General features: G+C 45.4%; 1 protein-coding gene across 1 annotated transcript in view; it reads right to left on the reverse strand.

Moving 5' to 3' along the window:
• Positions 1–22,159, reverse strand: part of LOC100488689 — a 31,361-nt gene that overhangs the window by 4,208 nt on the left and 4,994 nt on the right. Inside the window, exons 2-3 of the mRNA XM_002940512.5 lie at positions 8,271–8,345; positions 4,906–5,068 (exon numbers count right to left, since the gene is read on the reverse strand). Of these exons, the coding sequence (XP_002940558.1) occupies positions 4,906–5,068; positions 8,271–8,290 (183 nt within the window). The 5' untranslated portion in view covers positions 8,291–8,345. The remainder of the gene's footprint in view (positions 1–4,905; positions 5,069–8,270; positions 8,346–22,159) is intronic.

Here is a 22,159-nt window from a genome sequence, read left to right on the forward strand (position 1 = left end):
GAACACAGGGTGACATGGGGGGCTCAGGCTAAAAAATGCCAGCACTGGCACACCCAACCATTCCCAGTCGAAGCGAATGGGCGGCTCCGGCCTCTGCCAGCTGCGATACCCTGTGCGGCATCAGACACAATATACTGGCGAGCAATTGTAAACAATAAATGGATTGTTGGCAGCAAATCGAGTTTCCTCCCGTGCCAAGCACATGATTCATGAGGAGGCGCTGCCCAGAAAGGCCAGTCGGGTATCTTGCTGTTCCTTGTGGCTGCAGGATCCTAGGGGAGGTTTAGTTGTGCAAAAAGCGTAAATGCACAAGGGCTTCAACCGTGGGACACAAAACTGCTCTTTAAAGGACAAGGAAAGGCCAATTTACCGGGGGTGCCTATCCAGTTGCTAAGTTTTTAAATGCTCCGGCCTGGGAAAAAAAATAACAGTGCCACGCCACCATCTTGCTCGCACGTGGGCAGTAGAGTCAAGTTTTTGGACTTGACTCGGACTACTGACTCTGACTACTAACCAGATCTGATGTGCTTTGTCCATTCAGGGCCCAGCCCCACATCCTCATGTCATGACTCCACCCCACAATATTATAGTCCTGCCCCTGCAATGTCACAACTCCGCCTCCTCTCTGGTCCTCCACCGTATGTCATTATCTGGCATGGCCAGGAATAAATGGTGGCAACCCCAGTCCCTTTTTCTAATTGGGCTCAACTTGGCCCATGGTTGAGAAGGACTTTAAGTCCCTGTCAGAGGAAGGCAAGCAGCTCCAGAACACTATCCCCACCAATGATGAGCCAAGCTTTCTGGACTCATTTTATAAATGTATTTTTATGGCCAATAATGTAAATTGGAAACACATAGTGGAAGCCCAATTACACAGCAATGGGATGATGGTATTGGCACAGGCAATGACGTATAAATACAAGTAGGAGGTGGGCAGAGTAGGCTTTTATTGCTCATTCTCACTGGGCCAAGTTCAGTTCAGTTGAGAGCCATACATTTCTCATGAGATGGAGACGCCTGTTTAGTGGAATAAATGGTTGAGCTCCTAGATATATTTATATAATGGGTTTATGTAGAGGGAAGGAGGGTGATGACCCCTTATCTAGAAACCCCAGCTCCCAAGCATTTAGGGCAATATATCCCATTCCTGGACTTGGTTTGGTTATAACCAACATCCTGTAGGGGAGCATTTATGGATGCACTCACAACTGCAGGACACTCCGACATGGACCAATGGAGAGAGCATGTTGTACCCTGCACTTCATGGCTGCCAATCCATCCTGCCTCTTCTAATGAATGACCTATTAGCACCTGTATCGGGGGGGACCCTGGAGAAGTACCGGCACCGGGGGACCCGGCAGTTGCTCCAGGGCTCCCATAGTTCAGAAACTGCACTTTGGTTCATACATGTCCCCCGGTGATTGGCTCAGTGATGGCCGTTTGGATCCGTAACCTCACGGGATTCAGTAGAAACGCCAGTAACTCTCTATCCTTGGTTTAACTACAGAAACATTTCTGGGCTTTGGGTCGGCCCATAGGGCAATAATATAAATGTCACAGTGTGTATAATAAGTTGGGGGGGGGATTCAGATTGTAACGGTCAGAAGCCTCTGTGCTTTTAAATGATAAAAGGTAAAATAACATATTTTCTGCCAAAAATTTATGAGCTGCCGAATGGGACAGATTAAAAGGAAAGTAACTTTATACCCCACATGTGTTTCCCATTTACATGTCTGGCAGTTACTGAAAGCGTGTCACATACTTGTGCATTAACCCTATGCGTGCCGAGTGGGGATGTAGTGCCTGTACTTGTGCATTAACCCTGTGCGTGCCGAGTGGGGATGTAGTGCCTGTACTTGTGCATTAACCCTGTGCGTGCCGAGTGGGGATGTAGTGCCTGTACTTGTGCATTAACCCTGTGTGTGCCGAGGGGGGATGTAGTGCCTGTACTTGTGCATTAACCCTGTGTGTGCCAAGTGGGGATGTAGTGCCTGTACTTGTGCATTAACCCTGTGCGTGCCGAGTGGGGATGTAGTGCCTGTACTTGTGCATTAACCCTATGCATGCCGAGTGGGGATGTAGTGCCTGTACTTGTGCATTAACCCTGTGTGTGCCGAGGGGGGATGTAGTGCCTGTACTTGTGCATTAACCCTGTGTGTGCCAAGTGGGGATGTAGTGCCTGTACTTGTGCATTAACCCTGTGCGTGCCAAGTGGGGATGTAGTGCCTGTACTTGTGCATTAACCCTGTGTGTGCCGAGTGGGGATGTAGTGCCTGTACTTGTGCATTAACCCTGTGTGTGCCAAGAGGGTACGTAGTGCCTGTACTTGTGCATTAACCCTGTGTGTGCCAAGGGGGGACGTAGTGCCTGTACTTGTGCATTAACCCTGTGTGTGCCAAGGGGGGACGTAGTGCCTGTACTTGTGCATTAACCCTGTGTGTGCCAAGGGGGGACGTAGTGCCTGTACTTGTGCATTAACCCTGTGTGTGCCAATGGGGGATGTAGTGCCTGTACTTGCGCATTAACCCTGTGTATGTCAAGTCGGGATTTAATGTCTGTAGTTGTGTATTAACCCTGTGCATGCCAAGTGGGGATTTAATGCCTATGCTTGCACATTAACCCAATGGAAGCCAAGTGGGCATCTACCCCATACATACAAACCCAGAGGGGGATTAAATGCCTTTTATTGCTTTTTACAGCAGCAGATTCTGTAACTATTCGGGGGCCTCGCTTTCAGTTATATGCTGTGCCGTACAGACGATATCCAATCATACCTATCAGTCCCTGCCTCTATGGAGCTTACAGTCTAATTTCCCTACCACATACACATAAAGGCAGCACTGTAAAGCCACTCTGACAAGCAACGAGTATGAAATATTGGCTTCAATGTAAGGAATACCCCAGGGTTATACCATATGTAAGGGGCCATAGCATGGGTAACATGAATTAGTTACGTGCCCATGGCGAGACCCTCGGGAGCCACATCCAGTTCCTCTGCATACAGGCACTGCTATAGGCATAGGAAGTGCACTTCCCAATGCAACTGCCATGTTTATTACCCACAATGCAGAGAGAGAGAGTAATGAGTGCCGAGAAATGTTACAGTTGTTGCTTAGTTGTGCCGAGCAGTAACTAATAGATCAGGATTTATTTAGAAAGAAAAAGCCGGCAATCATTGGTTGTTGGTTACCCAATCACTAGCTGGACAGTAACCGAGTCCTGTGTGATACCCCGATCCATTAATGGCTTCCGTAGGGGTTTTTTAGGCTAATTACTGTGCAGAGCCTGGGATATAAAGTATAAAATGGCACTGAGTTCATAATCCCACAGCTCACGTTTTACAACTTTATCCTCCTGTTGGTGAAACAGAATCTCCCAACCCCCAACCCCCACCCCAGTTCATAGATATCCAATGTGGGGGGGTCACATCTGGTTCCCCAGTCAGTGCTGAGACTGTTAAATGGGATTTCAGGCCAGCTCCTATGAGATCATATATAGCAAGTGCCCTGTGTGGCCCCTTGGTGCCCCTAGGCAGCCATTAGGGTCAGCTTGCTGCATGCTTGTCTCTGCAGGTCAGGGCTCATATGGAGCTTCTGGTTTCACTGGGGGGGAGGAAGGTGGGGGGGATACATTTCAGGTTTCTAAAAGATCCTGCCTGTGGGGTACTGCCTGCTGAGCACCACACCGCCATCTTGGCAAAAGCTTAAAGGCTCCAGTGCATGTCTGTGCAAGGCTGCCGCATTACCGCATTCTCTGTTTCCAATGAGTATTATAAATCCTCTGTTACAGCCCTGTGTAATAAAATGCACAAAGTTTGCCCCGGGTGCTGTAACCCATAGCAACCAGTAAGATCTTTGCTTTTCAGACAGGCAACCAGTAAATGCTACCTGCTGTGGTATAAATGATTAGACCTGTCACAGACATGTTTGAGGCCACTGGGGCCTATCATTGTCACCTATAGCCTGAGTCCAGTAAGCGCCTTTCAACACAGTGTGGCCCCCAGGGTCGGACTGGGCTGGGGGGGCACCGGGACAAAAACCACAGCCTTTGTGGGCCCCGCTGACCCAGGTCCCCCTTTGGAAGTGCAACCAGAAGCTCCCCCCTCAATAGTGTGAGTAAAGAGGAGGGGCAGGGTTGAAATTGGGGCTGATCTTACCCTGGAAAGAAGCTCATAACTGGGGTGGGGGGCCCCTGAGATCGCAGCCCCGGTGGGCCCCAGTCAGACATTGCGTGGCCTTGGGCAAATACATCAATCTTTCTGAACCATAAGCACAGAGTTGCATCTCATTGTGTGTGAATACCCCTATATACAGAGCTATGATTAATATTGCTATATAATATAATATATACAGTAGGGTAGGTGGCCAGGCAGTACAATAAACCTCACATGAGTCAGTGGGGCACAAACCGGAGATGCCCTGAGACTTTGCCATACCTACATATAAATGCCCTTGCCTGTGCCAAGCAACTAAAGTAGGTAGTAGGCACATGGCACCGATGCCCCACTGTGAAGGTTAGGCAGTTCCATTTAACTATAGTGTGTCTGCCTACATTACTTTCCCTTTAAACACAAACTTTTAAAAAGCATTTCTGTTTCCGATGGCGATCAACCCGAGTTCCTTATTCTGCATAAACAGCGAGATCGAGAGATTTATCCATGTTTACGGTAGAAATAAGCGCGGCTGACGGGAAATCAATTCACACAAATCAACATCAGATTTCAGTAAAGCGGTTTCTGCCAACTTGTTTAAACTCATATTCGAGAGAATTCCGACGCCGCGCTGGCCCTTTAATTATATAAAGTAAAGGCTTGTTTCTATACTCTGCACTTCTGGTTCTGACCCGTGAAACAATCTACCAGCAGTGCAGGAGTCAGACACGGGGGGGGGGGGGCTGAACACTTACATTTTGCCGCTGCTCACAGAGCTGGTGTAGGTAGGCCCTGCCGCCGACAATGACAATCTGCGCGTTGCGAGGGTTGCTGAGATACGCGTCCAGCTGCCTCTGTCGGGATCGATACCAGCACACGTAAAAGAAGATTTTGATGATGATAAATATGATTACTATTCTAAAGAATAAAAAGAATAAAAGAATAAAAAAAAAGTTAAAAAGAATCATTATACTTTGCTTCCCCTCCCCCTCATTAGCCATTCAGTCCTCCCCCTCATTAGCCATTCAGTCCTCCCCCTCATTAGACATTCAATCCTCCTCCCTCATTATACATTCAATCCTCCCCCTCATTAGCCATTCAATCCTCCCCCTCATTAGCCATTCAATCCTCCCCCTCATTATACATTCAACCCTCATTATACATTCAATCCTCCCCCTCATTAGCCATTCAATCCTCCTCATTATACATTCAACCCTCATTATACATTGTCCCCCTCATTAGCCATTAAATCCTCCCCCCTCATTAGCCATTCAGTCCTCCCCCCTCATTATCCATTCAGTCCACCCCCCTCATTATCCATTCAGTCCACCCCCCTCATTATCCATTCAGTCCACCCCCCTCATTATCCATTCAGTCCACCCCCTCATTATCCATTCAGTCCTCCCCCCTCATTATCCATTCAGTCCACCCCCCTCATTATCCATTCAGTCCACCCCCTCATTATCCATTCAGTCCTCCCCCCTCATTATCCATTCAGTCCTCCCCCCTCATTATCCATTCAGTTCTCCCCCTCATTATCCATTCAGTCCTCCCCCCTCATTATCCATTCAGTCCTCCCCCCTCATTAGCCATTCAAACACCCCCCATTAGCCATTTAATCAGCCAATAAATTAGCTTTTAACTACTCCACCAGGCGATACATCTGCTAAAATCATGTTGATCAATGTTGCAGGCCTGCTCTATACTAGCCATGGGCCTGCTCTATACTAGCCATGGGCTTGCTCTATACTAGCCATGGGCCTGCTCTATACTAGCCATGGGCCTGCTCTATACTAGCCATGGGCCTGCTCTATACTAGCCATGGGCCTGCTCTATACTAGCCATGGGCCAAAACACATTAGGCAAGGGACTGGCCGCTAGACTATGGCCTATATCCTGATCTGCTCAACCCTTTGTCATATTGATCTACTGTGCCATCCTGCACTTTGCCAGTGAGCCCTCCAGCAGTCCAGGTCCTTCTGGCCCAGTAACGGTTATCATGGTAACACACAGGGCCTATCATTCTTTCTCTCCATCATCCCACAGTGCTCAATACTCTTTCTTCTCCTGTTATATCTTCATGGCTTATATTCTGCCGCCAGTACCTATAAACAGGCAGAGCATCCAACCCAACTACAATTGCGTGTTTCCTACTCCAGTGAACACCCACTTGCTCCATCTGTACTGCATAACGGCTGTAAAACCAACAGCAATAACCCGTTCCTTCAGCGCACAGGGGGAAAGCATTTGCAGTGACGTAATGGCAACATTTAGGAATGAAAACGAGGAGAAATTTGCTGCCAAAGTGGCCGACTACTTGGCCGAGTCACTGGAGAAAAAGGCTTTTTATATCTGGACAAGTTCTGTTCCATCATAATGAGAAGCGGGTGGGGGATTGGATATCTTTATATTCTAGCATTGGGCCATGATTAATGAATTGTGCCAGAGACGCTGTATGTTCAGGAGCAAAAGCATCGAGATAAAAGTAGGACAGAAATAACACAGTTTATACAGAAGAAACTCCCTTTAATATTAAGGGCAACTGTCTCATCACTACAGAAGGAACAGACCCAGAGGGATGTGTTGGACATCTCGTCAATGCCTTCATTTGGGTCAGGGCCATATTTACTTTATAGGTACCCATGGCTCTATGCCTAGGGGGCAGCTTTAGGGGGACTGTATTGAAGTTTACCCCCAAGCCCACTGCCAGGCTGATCATTAGTGGAAAAGGAGCAGGCTCAAGTCTCGGGCAGCCAGATATAACCCCTTTCCCCCCAGTCACTTTAATGTTATCCTGGGGCAGAAAATTCCGAGACACATCTAGTGGTTGGAGGGAAAAAGCCCTATTAAAGGAATAGTAACACCAAAATATTTACAATATAATGTACTATTGCCCCGCACAGTTGAATGTTGTGTGTTTGCCTCAGAAACCCTACTATACTTTATATAAAGAAAGTTGCTGTGTAGCCCCGGGGACAGCCATTCAGAGAAATGGCACAGGTTAAACACCATTGTATTCTACAGAGCTTATCTGTTATCTGCTATGTACCCTGTGCCTTTTTGCCTTTTTTCCCCCCAATGGCTACACAGCAGCTTATTCATATAAACTATAGTAGCGTTACTGTAACAAACACACAATTCTTACCAGTGTAGGACAACAGTACATTATATTTTCATTACCTTCAATCTTTCATTTTTTGGGGGTACGGTTCCTTTAAAAGCTAAAGCTGCCCCCTGCCTGGAGTTGTTGGCCAGCCTAAAGCCGCCCTACCCACTGATAAACCCAGGAGTCCATTTAGTATTAGGCCGACCAAAGCTTCACTACATTGTCTCAGACTATTACTTTCTACATCATACTAAAAAGTCAATGCAAAGGAGAACTAAACCCCCCACCATGTGGTTAAACAATAGCTTTTCCCACACAGGGCCCCTTGCCCTTTCCCCGAATGGCCATGTGTTTAAGGACCCCAGAGCCCCCCACACAGGCACTTAATCTGCAGTTTTTACAGCAGGGTCTGGTGTCTGTCTGCCGCACTTGGGGGGGGGGGGCAATATGTCAAGAACCCCCCAGCCAATCCCAACACTAATTAAACAGACCTAACTGTCATTTTACTTAGTACCACTGTGCCAACTACCCCCCCTAGCACCCATCAGATGCATAATGCCAGTGTGGATAAACCAGGAATATCTCAGTGTAAAGGTTAATTAGCAGCCTGTAATGAAATAAAACACTGCCATTAACGAGTCCCAGACCCCTTGCTTTGCCTTTAGGGGTATCTGTTGCAGTTTCAGGGCACGTTGGAAGCCCTGCCGAGTTACCTCTATAAATCTCGGTGTTCTGGACAGGAGAGTCGCCCAGAGCTGGGGATGCAAAGCAACATTTACAGCCCCCTCTGATTGAAACCATGTGGGGAAGAGAGGGATTAGGAGCCTGGCTTGGAACATAGCACTTAATAAGGAGAGCGAGTGGTGGGACAAATGTTAATGGAAAACATACGGCCCGGCCCTGACTGTAAATCTGTAATTAGCTGCCTGGAAGTGCCCGACATTCACTGCCCAGCAAACAATTGTACGGCTGTTCCCCCCCATAATGTGCCCAATGTAACATTATATCACTTACATGTACCAGTACAGCTCCATCCTGGCTTTGTCTTCCCGCCTCGTTTATACACAGCTCATGGCGGCACCGATGTCTCTAAGAACAAAGCAAATAAATAACGGTCAGCTCACTAATCTTGGGTATGTTGCTAGGGTCCAATTTAACCCAGCAACCAGGCAGAGGTTTGAAAGAGACTTGAATATGAACAGAGGGGGGGGGGGGCATCAGTAGAAAAAGAAGTTATAAAAAGTAATAACATTGAAATTGTAGCATCACAGAGGAGTAGTTTTTTGGCTGCCGGGGTCAGTGACCCCCATTTGAAAGCTGGAAAAAGTCAGAAAAGAAAGACAGATAATTCAGAAACTATAAAAAATTAAGACCAATTGGAAAGTTGCTAACAGGCCATTCTTAAACATATTAAAGGTGAGCCACCTAAAAAAAAAAAAAAAAAAAATCAGTCCCAAGTTACTCGTCACTATTCCCCTATCAGCAGTCTCTCTACATGCAGCGGTGTGTTGGAGTCGGTTATTTGCAACAACAGTTGGCTCCGATACATTGTCTATGCAAAGTGAGCCCACAGCAATGTATCTGACCTAACTGCCAAATAAAATCTGACTTTGGCTCCTGTATGAAGACAGACGTATTGCTGAGAGGGGGATACTAAAGACTAAATGCTGCTATACGTGGGCAACCCACCCAATCAGCTCACAGACAAAATAGAAAGAGGATACAAGGGTCACTACTGACCCCCTTTCTATGTTTGTGCAAAGGGAGTAAATGACTGGAACAGAAGGAAGTAAAGAGGCAGCACCCCACAAGGGTTGGCAAAATCCGCTCCTGGTAAAACAAAAGTCCATTTAGCGGTATAAAACTGCTAATATATTTATGAGGTTAAAGGGATACTGTCAGGATTTTATGGAATACTTTTTTTTCTAGAACTGCTTTCAGCTAACCTATTGTTTCTCCTACTCCCATGTAACTGGAGGAGTCCCAAGCCGGACTTGGATTTCTTACTATTAAGTGCTATTCTGATACCTACTGGGAGCTGCTATCTTGCTTCCTTCCCATTGTTCTGCTGATCAGCTGCTGTGGGGGAGGGGGGGGATATCACTCCAACTTGCAGCGCAGCAGTAAAGTGTGACTGAAGTTTATCAGAGCACAGGTCACATGGCTGTGGCACCCTGGGAAATGAAGAATATGGCTAGCCCCATGGGAAAAACAGATTACAATGCAGGATTCTGCTAGAGAAGCTCTATTAACTGATGGGATTTGGAAAACCTGTTTTAAACACAGTAAATGTGCTCAAAACATCACTCTGATAACATCGACAAGAAATGCGTTTTAGATGCCCTTTAATCTTTGCTTTCATCCGGCACCCTGAACACGTGTGGGGGCAGACGTCGGAGTGTTCCCACACTAACACCTGCACATTACAGTTGAAACAATTTGGGGTTTGTTGCGTTCCGGCAGCCCCCTTCTCCCTCAGGGCACTTTGCGCACAATTCAGAGAACGTCACCGGTATCAGCGAGACGCACAATAGAAAGGAAGGGATCACATTCCTGAGCGAGGGAACATTCTATCCTCAGACTAAAGCGCAACTCCCGGAAATTCCTCAGCGCTTCCTTATTTCTCCCAACTTCTGCCGCTAAACAATAGGAATGTCTTGTGTATTCCGAGGCAAAACACTACGAGATTTGTGTATTTGTATCTGCTGCTGATTTAGCGCCCCCCCCCCACCTTTTGTATAATGTGCCCTCCAAATATACTACCCCACCCCTCCCTACAGATGTCTCCCATTCTAAAGGTGGCCCATTGCCCTTCAGGCCGCTGCCCATACACGGGCTAACATGTAAACCCCACACAAAAAAAAATGTAATTAGTGAACAGCCTCTATGAAATATTTGAATTTGGGTGTATTTAATGGTTAAATGATTCCCTTTTCTCTGTAATAATAAACCAGTACCTGTACTTGATCCCAACTAAGATATAATTACCCCTTATTGGGGCAGAACAGCTCTATTGGGTTTATTTAATGGTTAAATGATTCCCTTTTCTCTGTAATAATAAACCAGTACCTGTACTTGATCCCAACTAAGATATAATTACCCCTTATTGGGGGCAGAACAGCCCTATTGGGTTTATTTAATGGTTAAATGATTCCCTTTTCTCTGTAATAATAAACCAGTACCTGTACTTGATCCCAACTAAGATATAATTACCCCTTATTGGGGCAGAACAGCTCTATTGGGTTTATTTAATGGTTAAATGATTCCCTTTTCTCTGTAATAATAAACCAGTACCTGTACTTGATCCCAACTAAGATATAATTACCCCTTATTGGGGCAGAACAGCTCTATTGGGTTTATTTAATGGTTAAATGATTCCCTTTTCTCTGTAATAATAAAACAGTACCTGTACTTGATCCCAACTAAGATATAATTACCCCTTATTGGGGCAGAACAGCTCTATTGGGTTTATTTAATGGTTAAATGATTCCCTTTTCTCTGTAATAATAAAACAGTACCTGTACTTGATCCCAACTAAGATATAATTACCCCTTATTGGGGGCAGAACAGCCCTATTGGGTTTATTTAATGGTTAAATGATTCCCTTTTCTCTGTAATAATAAAACAGTACCTGTACTTGATCCCAACTAAGATATAATTACCCCTTATTGGGGGCAGAACAGCCCTATTGGGTTTATTTAATGGTTAAATGATTCCCTTTTCTCTGTAATAATAAAACAGTACCTGTACTTGATCCCAACTAAGATATAATTACCCCTTATTGGGGGCAGAACAGCCCTATTGCCCCCCCCCCCCCTTCAATTCAAGCACAATTGCAGCACAGAGTTAACATTCCCATACGCTACATTACAGAGTGAATTCTGCTTTATTCTCTGGGGCCCAGAGCTGTTCAGGAAATGTTTTGTGCCATCTCCACGGCAACTGGCAAAAGAAAAAAAAGAAAAACCCACAACCTGGCCTAAACATGAAACATCTGCTTTCCCTGTAAGTCGGCTGCGCAACTGCTTTCCCACCATGGTGACGTACAGGGACCATCACAATAGGCCATTATAGCGGGGCCAATGGGATGCGATGCACAAACGTAGAGCAAAAGGAACTGAATAAGGCAAAAGGCATTCAAAAACAGACAGTTTAACTCTTTCAATGCCTAATTTAAATGCCCCCGCCCCCTGCCCCCGCCAATAGGTATGTAAAAGCACAATGGCTAAACAAAGAATATGGCTAGAAATGCTGTATTTTATATACTGGCCATACAGGGGCAGATTTTAGCTACCGATTGGGGCCCTTCAGACTGATAAGGGCACCCCGACGGGCCTCAAATTGGGCGGGTTTGATTTTCCCGCTAGATCGGGGACCGCATGGTCTAATAACCCATATAGCCGCTGTTTTAAAGGGGACCTGTCACCTTAAGAAATAATTCCAAATCCTTTTGTATTAGGTTAGTAAAGCCAAATAAACTTTACTTACACTGTATAAATTATTGAATTTCTTTTTCCTTCAGTCTTGGAATTTACAGTTGCAGCAAGCAGGCAGCCGCCATTTTGTGTACGCTGTTATTAAGGCAAAGATTTGTTTCACCCCAAAATCTTGGTGATATCTAGGAAGTGCTGAATGGAAAGTAAAAGTAATTGAAAAATCTGAGCTGTCAATCATATATTGCCTGCCCCGCCTCTATGCCGAAGGCATAGAGGCGGGGCAGGCAATATATGATTGACAGCTCAGATTTTTAAATACATTTATAACAGGTATGGATGAGTTAATTAAAAAAAGAATTTGGGTTTCATGTTTAATTGTGAAAGCACTTTTATTTTGCAGCTTTTTATGTGTGGGTGACAGTTCCCCTTTAAACTGATAGTTCAGCCCTAGGGTCAAACGACTGAATTAACCCCCATATTGGCCACCTTAGGTGGGCATATCAGGAGAGGATCGGGGAAAAGATAGTCACGTTTGGCGGCCTCACCAAACGAGCGGATCGTACCATGTATGGCTATTACTGTACCAGCCCACTAGTGGTGTGGGGGCCGGCCCGAAGCCCTCAGCCCACTGGTTAGCAGAGCAGAAGCAGGTCAAAGGCGGGTTCAGGCTGAACACCCTCCCTTCCCGCAACCCAACGAGCCCTGCTTCTGCCTCTGGCAGTGTCTATTTATAGGCACACTCCTGCCTGGCCCTCACCTCACTGGGTCTATAAATAGATGTGCCCTGCTTCTGCCTCAGCAGCCTCTATTTATAGGCACGCCCCTGCCTGGCCCTCACCTCCATGACATCAGAGATGGGGCGGGTCTATAAATAGACATCGATCTGCGGGTTGGGCTCGGGCCGACTATTTGTCACCCTGCACGTCACTAAAGCCCAGAAGTGCAGCAGCCCTATAGCAATAATGATCCAGGCCTTAATAGTTGCCCCAAGCTGGTCTGCAAGCAGCCATCTTGTGTGTGTCAGTGGCACTGCACATGCTCAGTGTTCTCTGGGCTGCTGGTTAGAAGCTAAGCTTAGGGGTTATCAGAAATCATTAAGCAGAAAATGAGAATGTACTAGTTTGTGAACTGCCATGTATTATTAACCTAAACTAATTAGGCTCATTGTGACCTTTAGGCTGTAGTTCCCCTTTAACCAGTTGCTCAATTATCAACTAATAAAATGGCCACCTAGAAAGAAGAAAACGTTGGCTGTATTTCTAATGCACTCAGCAGCATCCCTATAACAAGGCCCCCACAGCCCTTTAGCTTTTAGATCCGTGCCCCTGAAGATGCCCCCAGTAGCCCCCCATCTTCTTTCCTGCTGATTCCCAGCACAGGCTCTGGGCACACTGGAACCAAGTGCAACAGTTAAATACAAGGAATGTCTTTGTTTACAAGTAATGGATAGAGCCAGAGGCAGTGTGCTCCAGAAGCGGCCAGGGTCGGACTGGGCCAGCTGGACACCAGGAATAAACCCAGTGGGCTCGACTAGCCCAGACCCGACCCCCATCTGAATTCTTTCATTCCAACCGGTTACCTTGCCACTTTGGCCGTTCCATAAAAAGGCTACAAAGAAGTCAGTCCCCGGGGCCTCAGCCTGAGAGATACAGGAGGGGGCGAGAGGAAGGCGCAACAGTTCACTTTCAGCTGAGTTGTTCATTCTATTTTAAGCCCAGCCAGCAGGCAGGAATATTGGGATATTATGGTCTGTATTCCAACAGAGAGAAGGAATGGAGCGGGACTGCCATGCTACACACAGCGCTGGGGGAACAGATACTGGCACAGGGATAGAGCCCCGCTCTGTAGCAATGACTGCCCTACCTGCCCCATCAACTCTACTGGCTCCATCCAACCAAATGCCTGACCCACAAACCAACAGGGACATGGAACAAGTAAAGCCCATAGACCAAACAGCGGGTCGGGAAGAGAAGAGAAGGGGTACCCTGCGGATTACGGGTAGGATTTCCGGTATAGAACTTTTCTACCCCATTGTGGCCCAGGCAAGGAGCCCAACAGTAGTCGGCCATTTCTGATGATGTCACTTCTGGTTTACAGCAAGAGCACTTCCTGTTTATTGGTGGCGGATCAGGTTGCAGAAAAGGCAGTTGTGGCTCAGGTCCGATACTGGGTCCAGGATAAGTTTTAAAAAATGGCTCGGCCCGGGACTCATACACTGCTGTACGTAATATTTAGCTGTTAGAACCAAGGGACACGGCAATAATTGCAGAGATCTTACGGAGGGACAGCAGATTGCGCCTAAACAATAACCCGCAAACATCATATAACCTCCAAGTAACCAAAATTCTAACCCCCCCACTCTGGCAACTGAGACATCAATTGAAGGGGTTGCTCATCTTTAAATTAATGATGTACAGACTACTATTCTGAGACAAATTGCAGTTGGTCTTCTTTTCAATTATTTAGTGGTTTTGAGTTATTTAGCTTTATATCCAGCAGCTCTCCAATTTGGAATTTTAACAGCAATCTGGTTGCTAGGGTCTGAACTACCCTATCAACCTTAACTGTAAAAAAGAGAAAATAAAGACAAATTGAAAAGTTGCTTAGAACTAGTTATTGTTGAATATACTAAAAGGTAAAAGGGGTGGTTCCTAGCAACTTTGCAGTTGGTCGTTATTATTTATTTGTTATAGTTCTGTAATTATTTGCCTTCTTTGTCTTAAATCTCTCCAGCTTTCAAAAGGGGGTCAGCGACCCCGGCAGTCAAAAAACTATTTCTCTGCGATGCTACAATTTTATTATTATTACTTATTATTCTTTATCTTTCTATTTGGTCCCTCTCCTTTTCATATTCCAGTCTCACATTCACACCACTGCTTGGTTGCTAAGGTAAGCAAGACCCTAGCAACCAGAGAGCTGCTAATTAAAAAGCTATATAACTGAAAAATGCAAACCAATTGCAAATTGTCTCAGAATATCAAGGTCTACATCATACTAAGAGTTAACTTCAAGGGGAATGAGTATATTTTAGCTGAAGTGTATTCTCAGTTAGTCTTGCTATGAGCCTCAGAATAAATGCAATAAAAGCCAATAGGTTCCATGGAAGGAAGCTGCTCGCACACAGGATCCTGTCAGTCAAGTTCAGCAGCTTGGGGCAATTAAATCGCTTACGTAAATCCCTGGAAATCGGCCACTGTGACCCGGGCATGGAACCCAACAGTACTACTGTATTCCCCTGGGCAATGGTGCTGTTTATGGGCGGAATTCCCTATCACTGGAATATATAGCTGTACGTTCTATACAGAGTAACTTATATCTGTACAGAAACCAAAGGAAATGGGTCATCAGCGAGATAAAAAGCCCCCACTAACCTCCATAAGGGGGGGCAGCAGAAATCACAGAGGTGACCCAGATAAAATGTCAGTTTGGCCAAAAAAAAAAAAATCGATAGAATCTTAAAAGGGGTGGGTTAACTTTTAGTTTGTTATAGAATGTCTAAGCAATTTTTCAACTGGCCATCATTATTTATTTTGAATAGTATTTGAATTATTTGCCATCTTTTTCTGACATTCGAATGTTGGGGGGGGGGGGGGGGGGTCATATATTCCAGTCTGTCAATCAAATCAATTTGTGGTTGCTAGGGTAAATTGGACCCATAGCAGCCAGTTTGCTGAAACGGCAAACTGGAAAGCCGCTGAATAACATCAAAAACCACAAATGATTAAAAATGAAGACCAATTGCAAACTGTCTCAGAATATCATTCTAGAAGTTATTTTGAAAGTGAACAACCCCTTAAGTCCTTTGAGTGCAGTTCTTGGCCTTGTGTGATTTCTGCCCATATATCTGTTGAGCAGGCAGGGCCCCTTACACAGGCCAATAAAAGCTGCCAGCTCGGACTAGAGGGACTACTAGAGGCTACGACAGGTATGGGACCCATTATCCAGAATGCTTAGGGGGTTTTCTGGATAAGGGGTCCTTCCGTAATCCAGATCTCCTACTTATATTTAAACAGTAATTAAACCCAATAGGATGGGTTTGGCTCTAATAATGATCAATTATATCTTAGTTGGGATCAAGTACAGGTACTGTTTTATTATTACAGAGAAAAGGGAATCATTTAACCATGAAATAAACCCAATAGGGCTGTTCTGCCCCCAATAAGGGGTAATTATATCTTAGTTGGGATCAAGTACAGGTACTGTTTTATTATTACAGAGAAAAGGGAATCATTTAACCATGAAATAAACCCAATAGGGCTGTTCTGCCCCTAATAAGGGGTAATTATATCTTAGTTGGGATCAAGTACAGGTACTGTTTTATTATTACAGAGAAAAGGGAATCATTTAACCATTAAATAAACCCAATAGGGCTGTTCTGCCCCCAATAAGGGGTAATTATATCTTAGTTGGGATCAAGTACAGGTACTGTTTTATTATTACAGAGAAAAGGGAATCATTTAACCATGAAATAAACCCAATAGGGCTGTTCTGCCCCCAATAAGGGGTAATTATATCTTAGTTGGGATCAAGTACAGGTACTGTTTTATTATTACAGAGAAAAAGGAAACCATTTTTAAAAATGTGAATTATTTGATTAAAATGGAGTCTATGGGAGATGGCCTTTCCGTAACTTGGAGTAATGGGTTTCCGGATAAGGGGTCCGATACCGGTAGTATATTACTAGCAATATTGTACAAAGGCCAAACATTGCAGTAAACAGACAGTGACAGAGAGCCATGATGTGGAACACAGGAGACAGACCAGGAAGGAGGTCACATCCCTGTGGAGCTATTGGCCTATTTGTGCTTCTAATCAATGCCTGGGAAACATAATGACTCTTGTGAGTAGGAGAGAGACTTGGCAGACTTCTCCCCGGAGAGACATCAAGGCTCCGCTCCTGACAAGCCGACCCATTTAAGGAACACTGCTGGCACACGTCCCTTCTCTCCCTTGAGCTCTGAGAGAATTCCCCGCACTGCTAAGTGGGCTGCAGAGCTGCATCTCTCGCCAGATGTCCATATGACGTTGTTAATTTGAAATCCAGCAAATAAAGAGGTTTTATTAGACAGGATCCCCTGCGTCCCTTAGACTGCACGTACAGCAGCCGTGCTATTACTGACTGCAGAGAGACACTCAGTGCAATATATACAGCATAGTGCAGCTCCGCTATTACTGACTGCAGAGAGACACTCAGTGCAATATATACAGCATAGTGCAGCCCCGCTATTACTGACTGCAGAGAGACACTCAGTGCAATATATACAGCATAGTGCAGCCCCGCTATTACTGACTGCAGAGAGACACTCAGTGCAATATATACAGCATAGTGCAGCCCCGCTATTACTGACTGCAGAGAGACACTCAGTGCAATATATACAGTATAGTGCAGCCCCGCTATTACTGACTGCAGAGAGACACTCAGTGCAATATATACAGTATAGTGCAGCCCCGCTATTACTGACTGCAGAGAGACACTCAGTGCAATATATACAGCATAGTGCAGCCCCGCTATTACTGACTGCAGAGAGACACTCAGTGCAATATATACAGCATAGTGCAGCCCCGCTATTACTGACTGCAGAGAGACACTCAGTGCAATATATGCAGCATAGTGCAGCCGTGCTATTACTGACTGCAGAGAGACACTCAGTGCAATATATACAGCATAGTGCAGCCCCGCTATTACTGACTGCAGAGAGACACTCAGTGCAATATATACAGCATAGTGCAGCCGTGCTATTACTGACTGCAGAGAGACACTCAGTGCAATATATACAGCATAGTGCAGCCGTGCTATTACTGACTGCAGAGAGACACTCAGTGCAATATATACAGCATAGTGCAGCCGTGCTATTACTGACTGCAGAGAGACACTCAGTGCAATATATACAGCATAGTGCAGCCCCGCTATTACTGACTGCAGAGAGACACTCAGTGCAATATATACAGCATAGTGCAGCCCCGCTATTACTGACTGCAGAGAGACACTCAGTGCAATATATACAGCATAGTGCAGCCCCGCTATTACTGACTGCAGAGAGACACTCAGTGCAATATATACAGTATAGTGCAGCCGTGCTATTACTGACTGCAGAGAGACACTCAGTGCAATATATACAGCATAGTGCAGCCCCGCTATTACTGACTGCAGAGAGACACTCAGTGCAATATATACAGCATAGTGCAGCCCCGCTATTACTGACTGCAGAGAGACACTCAGGGCAATATATACAGCATAGTGCAGCCCCGCTATTACTGACTGCAGAGAGACACTCAGGGCAATATATACAGCATAGTGCAGCCGTTGGTTCCATACGTACAGCAACAGACTGCGCAAAATAAAAAAAATTGTGTAATATAGTTAGGCAAAAATGTAATCTATAAAGGCTGGAGTGGGCTGATGCCTAACATAATAGCCAGAACACTTCTTCCTGCTTTCAGCTCTCTAACCTCTTAGTCAGTGACTTTAGGGGGGCCACACGGGACATAACTGTTCAGTTAAGGTGCCCATACACGTGAAGATCCGCTGGGGCCAAACAAATGAATTATAATGGCGGCAATGGGGCAATCGGTTGGGGGACCGCATCAACGAGCCGCTGCAGCCCTCGATCTGACTTAATCTTTTAACCTGCGCGATCGATATCTGGCCAGATATCGGTCAGGCATGCCCCTCATTCCTGCCCCTACACGGGCCGATAAGCTGCCGAATCGATATCGGCAGCTACAATTTAGCTTTAGTTTGTGAGCACACAGGTCAAATTGAAAAGCAATCTAACAGTTATGTCCCATATGGCCCCACTTAAGTCCCTGATTGGCTACTGACTGCTAACAGCTTAGAAAGCTGTAAAGGATGAAGTAGTGTTTTGGCTATTATGTTAGGCATCTGCCCACTCCAGCCTTTATATATGACATTTTTGCCTAACTAACTTTATTAGAAATATTTTTAATTTTGCCCAGTCTGTCTATTTTACCCAGTTTCATTTTTACACTGAACTTCTCCTTGACAAAATTGTTTTCTAAAGTGCATGAATACAGCGGCAGAGCTGTATTCATGAGGAGCATAAGGGGAAGACACATAGGCATTTCCTGGTACCCCCATATGCCGTTCTGACCCTGAAAATGGGAAGGGTGGGGTTGCTTAGTGGGAGTGAGTTGGGTGTTGGGCCCTAGTCGGTGATACTGTTGGCCCAGGTCTCTGCAACCGGCCTCTTCCGATAAGGGCTCAACTGCGCCTACTGATGCTGGGGAGTCCTGGAGCAGCCATTTATATGCTCAGTGTCACTGTATCACTGTGTATGAAGGGGAGCAAATACAGCAACATTGTATTGGAACATTAGGAACATAGGAACTTCTACTCGCATCAAGGAAAAGAAATCAGCAATTTCCGCTTTTCAGCAGAGATCTTGTTTTACTGTTTGTTAGTAAATTGTCAGAAAATCTTGCGCCGTGTCCACTGATGACACCCCACGGAGCGACGCTAGGAACAACCAATGGCTTGAAAGTGCTGCTTAGGCCCAAGTACCCTGGGTCAGTAGGAGCACTCGCACTTGCTTGGGAATGGGAGGCAGAACAGACTGGCACGGAGGGCGCTGTGGGTGCAAGGAGCGGGATAGGGTGCAATGAATGGTAAATGAGCCTAAATATATTCATGTCATTATATACAAGGGAAATCAGAGGAATCCACTCAGACCGAGACCAGTCGTCGGTTGTAGTAAATAATGTGAAACCTGTCCAAAAAATCAATAAAATCCATTAAAAAGTCTGCCCTGGATACGACGCGCCGGCACTTCAATCCATGATATAAACAGACTGTGTAACGGCTTTGTCTCCATCCCCACTGTCCCCGGCCCAACTGCGCAGTCTCTCCGGGTCCCTGGGTGTCTCATTAACGCTCGGCTACAGACTTCCTACTGCTCTTTCTATTTCCAGCAGCCGCCACAGGGATCTGTCCCAATATCTGTGCATTCTACCGACCGGAACCCCAACAAGATCATATAAATGTACAAATAAACCCCATCTACCACTTTATAGTAGCGCCACCTATATGCACCCCTGGTATAATGCAGGTATTAATGAAGCAATGCCCACCAAGCAGTAGCACAACTAGATGTCCGCCATTGGCCAAGCCAGTAAAATACTAGGCAAGACTGGGCAGGTACGGGCACACCTCCTTTCCACCTCTAATCCCATATCTAAGCACCCCCCTCAGCTCTCATATTCAGCTACCATAGCGATCCTAATTGCATGGCCCCGCCCCATTTGCAATCAGAAATGCAGGAACCATACACACTGGTATACGTGGAAAAAGGACTCTACCCAAGCTTTTTTAGCCACAGAGATTGCAAAAATGGAGTAACATTTTGGCCCGTCAAGACACCCTTCATCAGGGTGGGAAGCCTTTACAAGGGGGGTGGTTCATCCTATAAGGGGTGTGGTAGTGACGCAAATTGGGTGGGTGTACCCCACTGCTTGTTATGTATTGGCCAGAAGGTGGCAACCCTAGACCACCGGCAAAGGTCGATACTGGTATGGGACCTGTCTTTCTGTAATTTCGATCTCCATACCTTAAGTCTACTAAAAATCATTTGGACATTAAATAAACCCAATAGGGCTGTTCTGCCCCCAATAAGGGGTAATTATATCTTAGTTGGGATCAAGTACAGGTACTGTTTTATTATTACAGAGAAAAGGGAATCATTTAACCATGAAATAAACCCAATAGGGCTGTTCTGCCCCAATAAGGGGTAATTATATCTTAGTTGGGATCAAGTACAGGTACTGTTTTATTATTACAGAGAAAAGGGAATCATTTAACCATTAAATAAACCCAATAGGGCTGTTCTGCCCCCAATAAGGGGTAATTATATCTTAGTTGGGATCAAGTACAGGTACTGTTTTATTATTATAGAGAAAAGGGAATCATTTAACCATTAAATAAACCCAATAGGGCTGTTCTGCCCCCAATAAGGGGTAATTATATCTTAGTTGGGATCAAGTACAGGTACTGTTTTATTATTATAGAGAAAAGGGAATCATTTAACCATTAAATAAACCCAATAGGGCTGTTCTGCCCCCAATAAGGGGTAATTATATCTTAGTTGGGATCAAGTACAGGTACTGTTTTATTATTACAGAGAAAAGGGAATCATTTAACCATTAAATAAACCCAATAGGACTGTTCTGCCCCAATAAGGGGTAATTATATCTTAGTTGGGATCAAGTACAGGTACTGTTTTATTATTACAGAGAAAAGGGAATAATTTTAGTAATTATTTGGAGCTTTCTGAATAACAGGTTGCCAGATAACAGATCCCATACCTGTATCTGGAAACAGAAAATCTGAGCAGGCACTCATGAAATCCCACGTGAATATGTGCAGTTTATTCACAAAATTATAGAGTACCTATAACCTTAACCATAGGCTGGTTGAACACATAATTAAAGCAAGGACAGCCAATCAGAATGCACAGACAAATCAACCAACAGAAGGGGACAGAAATAAAAAGGGAATATTAAAGGGGATACAAAGTTAAAACAATTCATGTCTGTAATGGAGACACTAGGGTGGGACATAACGTTGATTATTTTAGCAACGTTGCAGAATTTGTAATTGCTAATTAGCAGAAACACTCGTTTCCATGAGTTAGAGCTGCGGATATCTGAACAAAAGCCACGCAGAGCGTTTATGTGCAAGGGGAGCTTTGTTGTGGTGGAGCTACGCGGGAGTAGAGCAACGTACATTCCCACCCCCAGGGGAAAGCACCACTCGTCGACTCGCCGCCCCCACATCCTTCAAGCAAAATGAAGGGTCACGGAAACTTCCCCTTGCTTTCCAATGGTAACAGTGAGCTATAAGCAGCGCCGGGGATTCCTCTACCTACACTAACGAGTCGGAACGCCTCTCCATTCCATGAATAAACGCTTATCGGAAAAGTCAATGACTTTTCATTTTTAATTTACTATAAACTAAGGCTGCTCAGCTATATTTGGCATTTTTACTGAATACAAGGGGGACCCATTCTTAAAAGTGACACTAAAGGGGAAGTTTACCGTTAGGTTGAAAACAGAAGTGCAAAAGCAATAGGGTGCCATTAGTGCCCAAAGAGCCCCTCCCCGGGGGTCCGGCTGCACCCTGCGCCCCCCATAATATACAGAATCACCCCTTGTTCTTTGCTCGTTCCATCACAGTCCCTGTGCTGCTTGTGTTCTCACTGTACGGCGCCGCAGGCACTTTTCCAATAAAGTATAATACGTATCACCTGTTGGTTTCCCCCGTCTGGTAACCATCGTAGAACAATGTCAAGCGATCGGGCCAAACGCTCCATCAAAACGCAGCAGATTGTGAGCTAAGGAGATGGCAGGGAGCCCGGCGGATCTGGTTCCTCTCAGGCAGCAGTGAATGTGACACCCAGCGTTGTGCAAACTCTGCCTTTGTATAGAGTAAAATCTGTGCAATCTGTTCTACCC

The sequence above is a fragment of the Xenopus tropicalis genome, chromosome 4, assembly GCF_000004195.4.
Source record: "Xenopus tropicalis strain Nigerian chromosome 4, UCB_Xtro_10.0, whole genome shotgun sequence".
In the NCBI taxonomy this organism is placed as follows: domain Eukaryota; kingdom Metazoa; phylum Chordata; class Amphibia; order Anura; family Pipidae; genus Xenopus; species Xenopus tropicalis.